This window comes from Phyllostomus hastatus, unplaced genomic scaffold, assembly GCF_019186645.2.
Source record: "Phyllostomus hastatus isolate PE091 unplaced genomic scaffold, TTU_PhHast_1.1 phas_contig_148, whole genome shotgun sequence".
Classification (NCBI taxonomy): Eukaryota; Metazoa; Chordata; class Mammalia; order Chiroptera; family Phyllostomidae; genus Phyllostomus; species Phyllostomus hastatus.
Window position 1 is genome coordinate 8,618,832 of NW_025333607.1, and position 14,517 is coordinate 8,633,348.

The following is a 14,517-nucleotide window of genomic DNA, read 5'->3' on the forward strand; positions in this document are numbered from 1 at the left end:
TACATTGGAAAAGTCTGAGAAATGTCAAATGGACTTTCCACTCTTATCATTATAAACTGCACCCTTAGAGTCACATTGAACTTCCTTTGGGGTATTACATATTGAAAAAGAAAAAAGTAATGCTAAAAAAATCATGGTCAGAAGCCCTGGCTGGTGTGGCTCAGTGCATTGAGTGCCGGCCTGTGAACCAGAGGGTCACTGATTTGATTCCCAGTCAGGGCACGGGCCTGGGTTATGGGCCAGGTAGCAAGTAGAGGACGTGAGAGGCAACCACACATTGATGTTTCTCTCTCTCTCTTTCTCCCTCCTTTCCCTGCTCTCCAAAAATAAATAAATAAAATCTTGGAAAAAAGAAATCATGGACAGAAAATTAATTACATGAAGAAAACCATAATTCCATTTGAGCCAGTCACATGAAGAGGTCACAATAGATTGTGGTTATAGTTTTAAATGTTTAGTTTAAATGCATAGTTCATGTTTAGCCTAAATGTATATTTAAAAGATTTTTATCAGATAAATTTAAAGAAGAGAGTGTTGCCGTTTTCCTTCTTTTTAAAGCCAGAAAGTAATAAAGGGGACTTCCATTTGAGCAGAGTAGTTTCATATGTGGTAAAGGAAGTTCTATAACATACTAAACGGCTCATTAATGTGTCTTTCCCGTGTCATTAAAAGCAAGACAGCTACAACCCAATATTTGTTCTGAAGATGGAGTACCTTTAAACAGATACTTCCCTGCCATAAACAGTATTCCAAACCAACCAGGAAGCAACAGAAATTAGTTAAATCTCTGGGCTCACTGAGTACTCACAGATCCAGCTGAAGAAACTGCAGTTCCCATATACACCTCTGAGCAAAACAGAGTTTTCCAACAGGTTTGGTATAATTGCTCTACCTTTTCATGATAATGACCTCTACTGCTGAGAATTACCAAAAGGGATTGGGAATGGAGATTTTGGAAATAAGAACTTACCTGACTACTTTGTGTCTGGCTTTATGATGAATAAGAATAAAAAAGCATTCATAAGTTATTGTAAAGAAAGAAAGGTATTTTGTCCAAGGTGTTCCTGAAACCTCTTGCATTATTGCAGATGCGAGCACACGTCACCTCAAGATGGTTCATCTTCCAGAAAAATGTGGAGAGATTTCTTCATACTATCATGCCCTCCACCTTTATTCCCCTCTACACCATGGTAAGGTCCTCCACCTTCATCCCCATCTATACCATGGGAAGGTCCTCCACCTTCATCCCCATCTATACCATGGGAAGGTCCTCCACCTTCATCCCTGTCTATACCATGGGAAGGTCCTCCACCTTCATTCCCCTCTACACCATGGGAAGGTCCTCCACCTTCATCCCCATCTATACCATGGGAAGGTCCTCCACCTTCATCCCTGTCTATACCATGGGAAGGTCCTCCACCTTCATTCCCCTCTACACCATGGGAAGGTCCTCCACCTTCATTCCCCTCTACACCATGGGAAGGTCCTCCACCTTCATCATTCCTCTCTACACCATGGGAAGGTCTGAACTTAAGCCTTTACCTTATTTTAATTTTCTGACTAGCCATTAAAGAATGCACTGAGTACTGGTACTCTTTAAACTTTCTTACAGGTCACATTTTCCAGAATAAGGTACCATGAAGCAGTGCTGCGCTGGCATTGGCAAAAAAAGGTTGGGACAGACTCAATTTTTTTGCTTGTTTTAAATCTGATGTGTCGAGATACATAGCATTTTGGTTATGTGTGCTTCAGGCATGTAAAGAAATGAAGTGACTCACACGGAATGTTTGCCTTCCAAATGAAAAATGCCCTGGGTACACAGAAGGCAGTGTGCTTCACAAAAGAGGCAAAGGGAGTGAGTGAGAGCTTTGGAAAGGAAGATATTTTAAAAAAACCCAAATTGGTGCTAATTCTAACCTTTTTACTTTTTTTTATCAAAGTGACTTTTTACTTTTATGTATCAATTGACTTTTGCTCCATGCAATACTCGTAGGGGTTTAATTTGTAAAACTGGACAAAAATAAATCACTTATAAAAAACATTCAAGTTCTAATATAATGCTATCCCATATTCATTTTGGGCAGTTGGCCTAAAGAAGCCAGTAAATAGACATTCAGATTTCTGATCTTCCATTTTGGAAATTTTACAACTTCACGCACTCAACAAATAGTTGTATTTAGTGTAGAGACTGGGCTGGGCATGGTAGTGAACAAGAAATAGTCCCTATACTTCTCATAGCTCAGAGACTAGGGGGAGAATGGACAAGTGCAGTGGAAATATACAAACTGCCCATGGAGGAGAGTGGGAACAGGCCAGAACACCAGAAGCTGAAGAAACCTCTCATGTGTTCAGAGTGAAAATGGTAAGTATTTCAGGGGAGCTGGAAGGTACCACATACATGTGAAAATGGCTAAAGCAAGAGCTGGAATCGTAAGAAAGCCTTAAACACCATTTTTTAAAAAGTTATTAAGGTATAATTGACATAACATTATATTAGTTTCAGGTATACCATGTAATGATTCAATATTTGTATATATTGCAAAAGGATCACCACAATAAGTCTAGTTAACACCCATCACCACACATGATTAACAAAATTATTTTTTCTTGTGATAAGAACTTTTAAGATCTACTCTCTGAGCAACTTACCAGGACTTACTTGCTCTGAGCTCTGTGCTGGGGCAGCAGCTCTATAGGTGCCAGGGACATATGGAGAGGCAGAGAGCTGGAGGGGCAGCTATTTCTCAAACAGAAGTGCTGGCAGAAGCCATTGTTTCCTTGCTGAGCCCTCTCCCAATTGAGCTGGCAGAGATAGGTGAGCACCTTATCTGAGTTTTTATCAACCTGGCTACACCTTTCACACCATTAGCACTGTTTGTCCCACCCAGGTGAGTCCCTGAGACCCCACCCTACCCAAATTGAGGGTCCACCCAAGCCATTTCCAGTGGCTTTCCCATGCAAATGGCCTGTCTTGGCTTATGCTGCAAACATTTCTAAAATCTCCCAAAGGTTCACAAACCCCAGCAGCTGGTCTCAGCATGTATCTTTTATCTTGCTAAGTGGCCCTGGGCCCAGCACTAGTAGCAGCCAGCCTTGGTTTGCAGCTTGGCCTCTCCCAGGCACTTCCAAGGCCATCCTAAGTAGAGCCATCTACAGATTGCTTTGTAGCTCAGGTGGCCCCAGGCAGGGCACAGGTGGTGGCTGACCTCAGCCTGCACCTCCTAGGAGGCCCCAGAGCCAACATGCCCAGTGGCCAGCTTCAGACTATGCCAGAGCACCGCACAACCGGCTCCACCAGTGACACATCAAGGGGAAGACTGGTAGGGCACAAGAACCCCACGGAAGCAAGTCTTGCTCTGTGGAATAGGCCCCTGCACAGCAGATTCTCCACTACAGTTGTAGCTGGTCCTTGCAACAAAAGGATCTGGGGGTAAATCCTTCCCAGTGATGTTCCACTTAATGAAACAATCAAGTTTCAACTACAGCAGAAGGGTACACACAGCCAACACATGAGCCAACGCCTGGAGCTCTCAGCTTGGGTGACTAGGGAGGCTGGGCCTCTGGGCCTTACAGGACATCTGTTACATAAGGTCACTCTACTAAGCCTGGGAGACACAGCAGCTCTACCTAATATACAGAAGCAAACAGGGAGGCTGCCAAAATGAGAAGACAAAGAAACATGACCCAAATGAAAGAACAGAACAAAACACTAGAAAAAGAACTAAGCAAAATGAAGGCAAGCAATCTACCAAATGCAGAGTTCAAAACACTGGTTATAATGATGCCCAATGAACTCAGGAAAAGAGTAGTGAAAACTCTTAGTGAAAACTCTTTCACTCTTAGTGAAAACTTCAACAAAGAGATAGGAAACACAAAAATGGAGGTAGAAAACATTTAAAAATAGTGAAAAATGCAGAATACAAGCACTGAAATGAAGAATACGTTATAGGGAATCAACAGTAGAATAGATGAAGCAGAAGATGAAATCAGCAATTTGGGAAACAAAGAAGCAGAAAACACCCAATCAGGACAGCAAAAAAAAAAAAAAAAAAGAATCCAAAACAAAATGAGACTAACCAATGTCACCCCAATAAACTTAGTAAAAAGTAAATGGCAAAAATAATGACAATAGCTTAAGGGGCATCTGGGACTACATAAAGTGTACCAACATTTGCATCATGGAGCTGCCTAAAGCAGAAGAGAGAGAGCAAGAAATTGAAAACCTATTAGAAAAAATAATGACAGAAAATTTCCCTAACCTAGTGAAGGAAATAGACATACAAGTCCAGGAAGCTCAGAGAATCCAAAACAAGATTAACCCATAGAGGCCCACCCCAAGACACATCATAATTAAAATTCCAGTGTTTAAAGACAAATAGAGAATTTTAAAAGTAGCAAGATGAATGGATAAAGAAGAAGTGGTGTATATATACAATGGACTATGACTCAGCCACAAAAAAAATGAAATTTTGCCATCTGCATCAACATGGATGGACCTAGAGGGTATTGTACTGAGTGAAATAAGTGAGACAGAGAAAGACAAATGCCATATAATTTCATTTTTTTGTGGAATCTTCAAAAAACAAAACAAAATAAATGAACAAGCAGAACAGAAACAGACTCATAGATACGGAGAACAGACTGATGGCTGCCAGAGGGGAGGGGGGTTTAGAGGGGTGAGTAAAAAAGGAAAAGGGATCAAGAAGTGCAAATTGGTCGTTACAGAACAGTCATGGGGATGTGAAGTGCAGCATGGGGAATATAGTTAATATTGACCATATTCCCCATGCTGTAATAACTGTGTGGTGTCAGAGGGTTATTAGATTTATCAGGTGATCACTTTGTCATTTACATATATATCTAATCACTGGGTTGTACACCTGAAACTAATATAATGTTATACATTAACTATAATTAAATGTTTAAAATAATTAAAAAATGGGTAGAAGACCTCAATAGACATTTTTCCAAAGAAGACACACAGATGGCCAACAGGTACATAAAAAAGTGCTCTGCATCACTGATCATCAGGGAAATGCAAATCAAAGCCACAATGAGCTGTCACCTCACACCTGTCAGAATGGCTTTCATAAACATCTTGAATATTAACTTGAGGGAAGCAGGGAGACCGAAGGAAGCTAATAAACTCAGGTGCAGATTGTAGAAAGATTACTTTGCTGTGTGGAGAATGGATTGGAAGGAACTGAGTTTACTCATCCAGAGTTGAATAAAACAGGGCCCCCGCCCTCAAGGAGCTCACAGTGTAATAGGGGAGAGAAATGGTGACAGGCGGTTAGAATACAGGACAATAAGTACAGTGACAGAGGCCAGGATGATATGAGAGTGTACCTCACCGATGCAGTTGATATGCTGCAGGTGGTAAAGACACTGCATTTAAACTCTTTGGGTGTGTGTCTTCTGAGTCATCGAGGCCACCAGGTGCATCACTCTTCTCATGGACACCTAGTGCAGGGTCTGAGCAATGGATTGTTTGTGGCTCCAGCACAGTACTCTCCTAAGAGTTCATAGCTCTTTTTCTAAACTGGATTTCTTAATGACCATACAAAAGTTCGCTGCTAAGAATCCCTTGTACAGAACACATGGATTCAGGTGTCTCTGGAAAGAGAGAAAGGAAGGAAGCTCCAAATTCTTGACGTTCCCAGCCATTGCAAGACTACCTAGTCGTCATGAAATTAAATTGCTGTTTCAGGTTCAAGAACAAAGGGGGAATTGTATACTCCTTGGTCATTTAAGAATAAAGTTTATCTCAAGATTTTAATCTCTGCACAAATAATGTGAGTTCTTGCTGTCCCTACAGGTGATAAACAAAGGATTCTATCTCTTTGGAGCACTGACAGTCATGGGGACTACCTATCTGCTTATGAGCTCCGTGTCACCGAGACTCCAGGACTACTTGAGAAGACCATGGGACTGGGTCACTAACTTTCAGAATACAGGACATGTTGTCCTGCCAACTCCATGGAGTCACTAGAACAAATCTCCAATGTCACTAGGAGGTGATAGAGGTGCTACAGTAGCAAATATACTTGATTTCTCTGTAATCGAATTGAAGGATCAAAACCATGTCTCCCGTCATCAAATTTAATTCACTAATGGAAGACATCTGTCATCCTGGCATTAAATTCAGTGTAGAATTACTTTATGTGTTCATTGAAACTATATATTTTTTAAAGCTGCCACTTGAAGGTGCAATGAGCAGCTTCCCAAAACACTATGCTTATGTCTAAATATAAAAGTGCAGTAACTAATACGGCTTTCACTTCTCAAAAAGTGAGGCCCTAGAGACGTCGAGGAAGACACGGATCACACACGTTCTTGAATGGAGGTAACAGAGATCATGACAGGATTTGACTCGATACCTGGGACTAAGTATTCCAGTGTGCCTTACAATGTTAATGACACTTTTGATCACGCGGATGGAACTTATCAAAGCACAGGGCTCGGGTTCACTTGATGAAACTAGAAATGTAAATGAAAAATGGGGGACTTTCTAGAGAGTTCACAATGAGTTGATATTATTTCCCAGTCTTCAAAGGCCAGTGGTATCTTCTGAAGACTAGAAAAGTCTATGAATGCCATGCTAAGCGAAGGAGAGAAAGGATTGTATTTATGAAGGAAATACCTACATAGACAAGAGAAGACAGAGGAAACAGAGGGAGATGGTATTTGTATAAATAGGAAGGCATATTTTATTCCATTTCAGACTTTTGGAAGCAGGTACTACTAACTTGAACTACATGCTGTTGCACAACCAGATATAAAGTGATTTTGTCCAGTGAAAAATGTATTCTGTGTTTCTTCCTTCTTCAAAAGTCCAACTGAATCATTTAGGAGTCTTTCAAACATGATTGACTATGAAAATGCAACACTAGTAGGACAGTCATCTAAGAAATAAATAGGAGGCAATAAAATAAATACAACCATTTATCACTGTTTCTTCTATATAGTGTCAAAGAAATCCTTCAGTTCTAATAATCCATGGTTAATCTAAACAAGGACTCATGGGAAAATGGCCTCTACACTATTAGTTATCCAGTAGCTTGACTGAACAGTAATAAAGATTAAAGAATATATTTTATTAGCACAGTTCTACATTTACTTTCGTCCCCCTACAAAAGTAAGCTTGTTTGTTTTTTTGGAACTCTATCTTTAAATTAAATCCAGAACTCTTGGCAAAAGGGTGGAAAATTATTAAAAAGAGAGGTACTCTTGCCATGTTCATGTTTGAAATGATATAGATTCAAGGGTGTCCAACCCGTGGCCTGCGGGCCACATGAACCTCAGGTTGGCTATGAATGTGGCCCAACACAAAATCGTACATTTACTTCAAACCTTTTTTTCTTTGCTCATCAGTTTTTATTAGTGCTTGTGTATTTAACGTGTGGTCCAAGACAACTCTTCTTCCAGTGTGGCCTGGAGACACCAGAAGGTTGGACACCCGTGATGGAGATAGCTGTCTTCCAACAACACGATCCTTACCACGTACCTCCTCTGCTCACGTGTGACTGCCTACACACCACGATGACCTTGAGACCCACCACCTATTTTCCTGGCTATGTTGCTTTTCGGTAGCATCTCCTAGAGCCCGCTCAGCAGCACATTTGTGTGAAGCTCCTCTTTACCATACTAACATACAGCAAGTCTTTGGTTTCAGATAGAGTTAGGGGTTTGATTTTTGTTTCATCCTAGAAGGGTCTCTGATCAATGTAATTGGTCAAACATTGGACGTGACACCAAATATAGCCCAACACTCCAGAAAATTCCTGCTTTTCTAGCTATTTCATACTTGTGTATGAGACAAAGTTATTTTTGCACTATGCATTTTTTTGGAACAATGTATTGTGCGCCTTGGAAATACAGTCGTTTAAAAACTGTATCTGAAATGAAAGTTCCCAATGTGTTAGAAGTCGATGGTGCCCCCATCAACCTGTCTTGTGCCCCCATGAGGTTTTTCACTGTATAAAGCACCCATTGAACGGGAAGGACTGGCCGTGCTCAGTTGCTCCCAGAGGCTGGAGAGTACACGAACAATCTGAATTTCCTTTTGGGCCACAGAAGCTCAGTTGATATTACATAGAATGGGGATTCCAAAATGGTCCTCATAACAGGAGTCTCACCGTGGTGTTCAGTTAAGTACCCATCTCGTCTTACCATTGTTTATTCTTACAAAGGTCGTACTTGGATTGCATCACCCTTGCAGACATTAGTCTTGTCACTGTCATCAATTGATACTGATTCATCACTGGTGATGATAAAAACGATGGAAGAAGGACTGAAAGTCACCTTCTTCTTTGGCCTGTTGCCATCTTTCTGGGACGTCACAATGGGCCTGATCTGCATCTCACTGCCAGCTGCTGGCAGGTCCGTAGCAGGCCTCTGGCACCTCAGCAGCTGGACACACAGCAGTTGCAAAAGGGACCTTCGAAACTGAGCAGAGAGAAAATAAGGTCAGATAGCAAGAAAAACGTGGCCCTTAATCCGGATTAGCATTCAAGACAATTCCTTAAATGCAATTCAGGTTGTTCTCTGATAGGGGTGGGGGGTTAAGGTGGCCACACTCAGATCTCCCTAAGTAACCCTGCAGTTTTGCCTTTTATTGGCTATAATTCCATTAAGTAGGCTGCGTAGGAATGTGTGACACCTTAGCATCTCTGTAGATTTGAGTTGCACGAACTGTCTGCGAGGGAAGCCACATTTGTTTCTTTAAGGGATCTGAACAAAAACTCACCCCACAAATCATCGGTGAGCACTGCACTCTCCAGGTGACAGTCACGGTGCTACAGTCCGCAGATGCTGGGGGCGCCAAGGGCAGGCGAGGCCCTTCCTGGCAGAGGAAAGAGACTGTGTGGTGGGCCCACTAGTGGTCCTTTCATTAGGGGAAGAGTTTTTTTTCCACCAAGATTGTGCATCAGTTGGAGCAAAAACCGCTGCAGCGGAGAGGGCTGGTGTCCACCAACACCCGTGTTTCTTCTCTGTCCTGGGTTCAACGCTGTTTCTCAGCTCCCTTTCAGGGGCTCCTCCTCGACCTTCCCTGTCCCTGAGACCTGAGCGCTCAAGGGGTGCAGCTGGTCTCAACCCACTTTCCTAAGTGACTGAACGGAACCGACCCCATCTTCTCCATCAGAGACACCGGACTGTGGACTCTGACCTGAATGAGCGATAACCTTTTTCTTGTGAATCCACTAAGATCTCGGGGTTTTTGTTGTAATTGTCCATCGTGACCAATAAAGCATATAAATAAAAATTTACTTAATTTCATTTTCACCCCCTTTGTTTAGAGTAATATGTAGGCTTTTCCAGATTGGGAAATATCAATAAAAAAGTATAATAGCTACATTGATATCTATCTTCTTTGAAGTCCATTTATATATGTTATCATTTAATTTATACTTACCTTCAAAATATTTACTTGTTTGAGACTCTTTTGATGCCCCAATCTACCATTTGGTATGTCGGGTTAACTGCTAAAGACACTTTATTTTAAGTGCTAAATAGACTTTTCATGCCAAAGAAAGTGTTTTCCAACTTAAATGGTAAGCTCCTTAAGGATAAGGACCATTGTTTCATTTATTTATTTGTTTGTTTTTGTTTGTTTGTTGCATCCTTTGTACTTCCTGTTCAAAGGGTGCTCTCGGACACCAGAAACATCAGGACCGTGTGGGGCTGGTTAGACATGCAGGATCTTGGACACCGAAACATACTAAATCAGAATGTGCCTTTTTCACAGTCTCTCCAGGTGTGGTGCCTACATACTAAAGTTTTAAAAGCACTGATTGATAGCCCAGCGGCCCAGATAAAGGACTCAAACAGTAATTTAGTTAAAAATGTACTTATTTGCCTGCGGAGGTGGTCGTCCTTAAAATAAGGTCTTCTATTCCTTCAGAAAATTAAAGTTATAATCCACCTCACTAGAGAAATTCACATGTGCAAATTTTCAAAGAGTTTTAGAAACACTGTCAGGGGTCCTGATGGTTCTCCTGTGGCCAGTGCAAGAAATCCTGAGGTTCTAACGCACGCCCAGGTTAAAGGTCACGAGCTTTCGGGAAGCAGATGAATGGAAGGCAACGTGCAAGGGAGGGAAAATCATCAGTGAAAGGGGACTGAGCCCTATGAGACCAGGCTCACAGGGAGGGCAAACCAACAACATCCAAGGAAAAGGGAAGGTGTAAGAAGAGCATTGGGAGTGAGCATTAGAAGGCTAGTATACAAGTGCCCCCTTGTTCCCAACCCTTGAAACATCAGAAGTCGGAGTAGTCATTTTGCCTATTATTAATGTGATCTGTTGCTTTAAAATCCCAACAGTGTCATTAACCCTTGTGCATAACAGTTACATTCTCTGATCTTTCCATTTTGTAACTTAGAGGGTCAGCTGCGCGTCAATCATAATGAGGCTTCTCACAGTCTGACGGAACACCGTTGAGTCAAAGCCGCAGTGGCGTGTGCATACTGACGCTTTCTACTACAGAAACAGGCACAACAGATCTAGGGGAAGTTTCTTGAGCCAAATCAGTCTTAGGTACACATTGGCCATGGCATCATAATAACCCAACCAATTGCTAATGGTACTTGGAACCCCAAGTAAAGAGTTTGGACTATGAACTTTTAGGATTCAAGCAAACGAGGTCAAAATCCAGCCATCCACACCTCCTAGATCAGGCAAATTATGTAACTTCTCTGAAGGTATGTGATAGTCCATAAATGAAATAAAAAAAATAATAACAGTGACTATTTCATGGAGTTTTGTGATGATAACAGGTGTAACCTGCATAATGTGGTAAGAATTTCATTTTATTTTTTTAAAGGTTTTATTTATTTATTTTTAGAGATAGGGGAAGGGAGAGAGAAAAAAGAGGGAGGAACCATCGATGTGCTAAAGATACATTGATTGGTTGCTTCTTGCACACCCCCAACTGGGGACCTGGCCAGCAACCTAAGCATGTGTCATGACTGGGAATCGAACCAGAAACCTTAGGTTGGCAGGCCTGTACTCAATCCACTGAGCCACACCAGCCAGGGCATATATAGTGAGAATATTAAATGTAATACTCATTATATTTGCTGTGGTCTGAAACCGACCCTGCAATATCTCCCCAGCATATCCGTATTATTATTATTAACATCTGGTGTGGCTGTTAATATCACTAGACACGAAATGGTCTCTGTTAAATGCTAATTTTAATAGAATTCTACCTAACAAGCACGAACCTCCAGGGGTAGAATTGTTATCATTTTGGGGTGGAATATTCTATTTTTCTTCTTGAAGCCTTTGCTTTCCTGTAAAATTTTCTATTTGGGTTTTTGTCGTGGGAGCTTCTCGGAATTATTTCCATAAATGCATTCTAGCTTTCCACAACCCCACCCCCCAGGCTGGAAGCAAGCATTTCATTCCAAAGCTTACCTTTCTGATCATGAAGACGTAGATCAGCGGGTTATGGACAGTGCTTGATTTAGCGGACAGGTAGGAAACCACAGACACCGTTGGACTGACCAGGTGTCCGTAACCATTAACCACCAAGAGACAGACCACGATATAAGGCATCCAAAACACCAGGAAGGTGAATATCATGACAAAGCACATTTTGGCCACTTTCTTTTCATATCTTAAAATCTTGATCACCTGGGTTGTCTGAAGATCTTCAACACAATGAAGCTGCAGAAAGGAAGGAAGGAAAGGGTTGGAAAGGGTAGAATTATTTTTGTTGTTTTTGTAATCGAGACTCGGGCACCAATCTTGGCCCCACCTTCATGGAAAGAGAACCGAGCAGGAACTTGGGAGGCGGAGTTCTGACCCGGAACCTGCCCTTAATCTCTCCGGGTCTCGGTCTCCTCATCTTTGACATAATACATTGAACTATAGTGTCTCTTAGATCCATTAGTGGTTTTTAACGTTTTCTAGTTAAAGAAGTATAAAATGAACAATTTTATTGATACTCAGTTTCTCCCTGATCCTGGAAACCCTTGTGGAGAGTACAACCCTCAGATTCTCAGAGCAAACGCGTGACATCCAGAGTTCTGAGTGGTTAAGCCTACAGCTGGTCATGGTGGGAACTGAATTCACGCATGACCTCTTGCCGGAAGCTACCGTGACTTCCAGTTCACAGCTAATGGCTATCAGGTGGGATTTGATGAGGAATCTGTGGTTGGTTTCATCAGGGGCTCGGTTGCAGAGATGAGCACTTGGCAAAACCTACACGGTCCCTTTCCTTAAACACCAGCATCTCCTCCTCCTACTGTGTTCCCCTTAGATTTTGTTCAGTTCTTCCGTCTTTAAAGTTCTTGGACAAACTTTCTCAAGATAAAGTATCCTTTAGATGGTCCTCCTGTCATTATTATAAATGTGTTATTAAGGCGAGGGGGGGAATATTCCTGTACACCAAAAGTATGTTCTTAAATAAAATGGTCATTTCTGACTAGTCCAAGCTCGTTATGTTACAAAAATACAAATGCTTTAAATGTTGATTTTGAAAAAGGTATCCAGCCTACTGTTGATATTTAATATGTAATTTTAAGCTGGGGTACTGATTGCATTTCAACAAACTCTAAGTGTTCTTTTTCTTTTATAAAATTAAGGAAAAGTTCCAAATAAGTTAGCTCATTTGCTTATAGTACTTAAAAATGTATTTGAACTAATACATCTAACCTATTAATATTATCTAGAGTTGTAATTAAGAAACAAGATTCTCATTAGAATCATGTATTCATGTGGACACAAATAGAAGATAACACAGATCATTTAAATGTTTGATTCTTTTCTAGAGCAGAAGGACCAAACACAGATACAAATAATTCTTCTTGGGATTTTTTTTTCTTCTCCTTTGAGTTTGCGAAATCTAAAAAATGAAAAATAATCACGTAAACAACCGTAACCTAAACACACACACTTCTCACCGTTTCTCATGTATGACTTCCCCAAACATTCGCAGACCCTGACTCCATAAAGCAAAGTGACCAGAGATTTCTTGCCCATTAACCAAAACCTTTTCAAGACCCAGATGACTCCTCTCAGTCTAGCATTAGGAACCGTCTCCAAACTCTGGATATCGCGCTCAAACTCGGTTTCCAAGCTTTGCCAACACCCTGAGCTCGGCTGAAGGGCACAGAACCCCCGGTGCTGGGACGCAGCTGAGACTCTGAACCCACTGACCACAGAAACCCCTCCAGAGATGGGCTGTCTGCACCCATTCACCACTTCCCCTTCCCACGCCATCTGTGTCTCGCTCCAGAAATAGTCACTGATCACCTGTCACATGTGTGTACTGTTCCAGCCATAAGACTGGGTGTCTGTGCTTGAGGAATTAACCCACTGCTTGGTGAGGGTGGCAAACGCACTTCTGCTTCTGTAAGCGATACATGCTGTGGGTGGGGGGAGGGGGGGAGTGAGCAGGGAGGACTATGGGAATGCACAGGGTGGGTACTCAGTTCAGGGGTGGGGTAGAGCCGGAAGATCCACATCTTAGCCTTCAGAGGTGGGTAGGCGTTAGCCAAGTAAGGAGGAGAGACAGAAGAATGTTCCAGGGAAAGGAAGAACATTAAGGCAAAGAGGTAAAAGAACACATGTCAAGTTCTAGAAATAAGAAAGGTTGCAATTGGCTGAACCCTAAGGTGGCAAAAGGGAGGGCATGTCAAGAAATAATGTAGAACAGGCAGCCAGATGATGGCCTTGCCGGACCTGGTGGCCACACTCAGGGACTTTGTGCTCATCACCAAGGCAATGGAACCGCTACAGGATGTTAAGCTGGGCAGTGGCATGAGAATATTTGCGTTTGAGAACAATCACTCTGGTGGTAGTGTGAAGAGAATGGACTAGAGGAAAGCAAGAATGAAGGAAGAAAAACTAAGGCCCATTAGGATTGAGTCTGTGGCAGTGGGAAAGGGGGAAAATGATACATGAAAAAATAGTTGAGGTTGAATAGATAAAAATTGATAATTGGTTGGATGTGGGGGAAAACAAGGATGAAGAATAGTCAAAGATCACTCTTTAATGTCTGGGTAGCTAGGAATGTGATGGTTCACTGAGAAAGGGAACGGATGAGTAGCAGGTTTGTAGGGGAAAGGTGACAAATCCATCTTCAGGCATGTTGAGTTTCACTAGTCTGTGGACCACCCACATGGAGATATTCAATAGGCAATCGACTGTGCAGATATAATCGAGGTCAGAAGAACAACCTGGATCAGAAGTAGAGATTTCAAAGTCACCAAGCTGTTGCTGGGAGGAGAAATCCTGGCAGGATGTGAGATTGTCTGGAGCTAGTGTCTAGCATGAGATGAGAGGTAATGCAAGGGAGGCACAGGGAAAAGAAGCCCTTGAAAGAGACTTGAGAAGGTGGGCCAGTCAGCACTGAAGATATGAAGTGAGTGGATAAAAACAATGTAGTATGCTTACATAGTGGAATACTATGCAGCTGTGAAAAAGGAGGGCCTCTTACCCTTTGCCTCTGTGGAATATGGAGTGCACCCTACACTGCTATTTCACATGTCATTCCTGCTAGTACCCAA

At 42.0% G+C, this 14,517-nt stretch overlaps 2 protein-coding genes across 3 annotated transcripts in view; one reads left to right on the top strand and one right to left on the bottom strand.

The window, feature by feature from the left end:
• KMO (kynurenine 3-monooxygenase) overlaps positions 1-6,804 on the top strand; it is a 41,568-nt gene extending 34,764 nt beyond the window's left edge. The window contains 4 exon segments of the mRNA XM_045859631.1: positions 1,089-1,190; positions 1,613-1,672; positions 5,819-5,956; positions 5,959-6,804. Of these exon segments, the coding sequence (XP_045715587.1) occupies positions 1,089-1,190; positions 1,613-1,672; positions 5,819-5,956; positions 5,959-6,021 (363 nt within the window). The 3' untranslated portion in view covers positions 6,022-6,804.
• A 128-nt stretch (positions 6,805-6,932) lies between these two features.
• Positions 6,933-14,517, bottom strand: part of OPN3 (opsin 3) — a 33,113-nt gene continuing 25,528 nt past the window's right edge. The window contains exons 3-4 of one of the 2 annotated variants that reach the window (XM_045859612.1): positions 11,420-11,671; positions 6,933-8,448 (exon numbers count right to left, since the gene is read on the bottom strand). In XM_045859612.1, the coding sequence (XP_045715568.1) occupies positions 8,185-8,448; positions 11,420-11,671 (516 nt within the window). In that variant the 3' untranslated portion in view covers positions 6,933-8,184. Of the gene's footprint in view, positions 8,846-11,419; positions 11,672-14,517 lie in introns of both variants that reach the window. The other variant, XM_045859619.1, reaches the window with a different exon arrangement.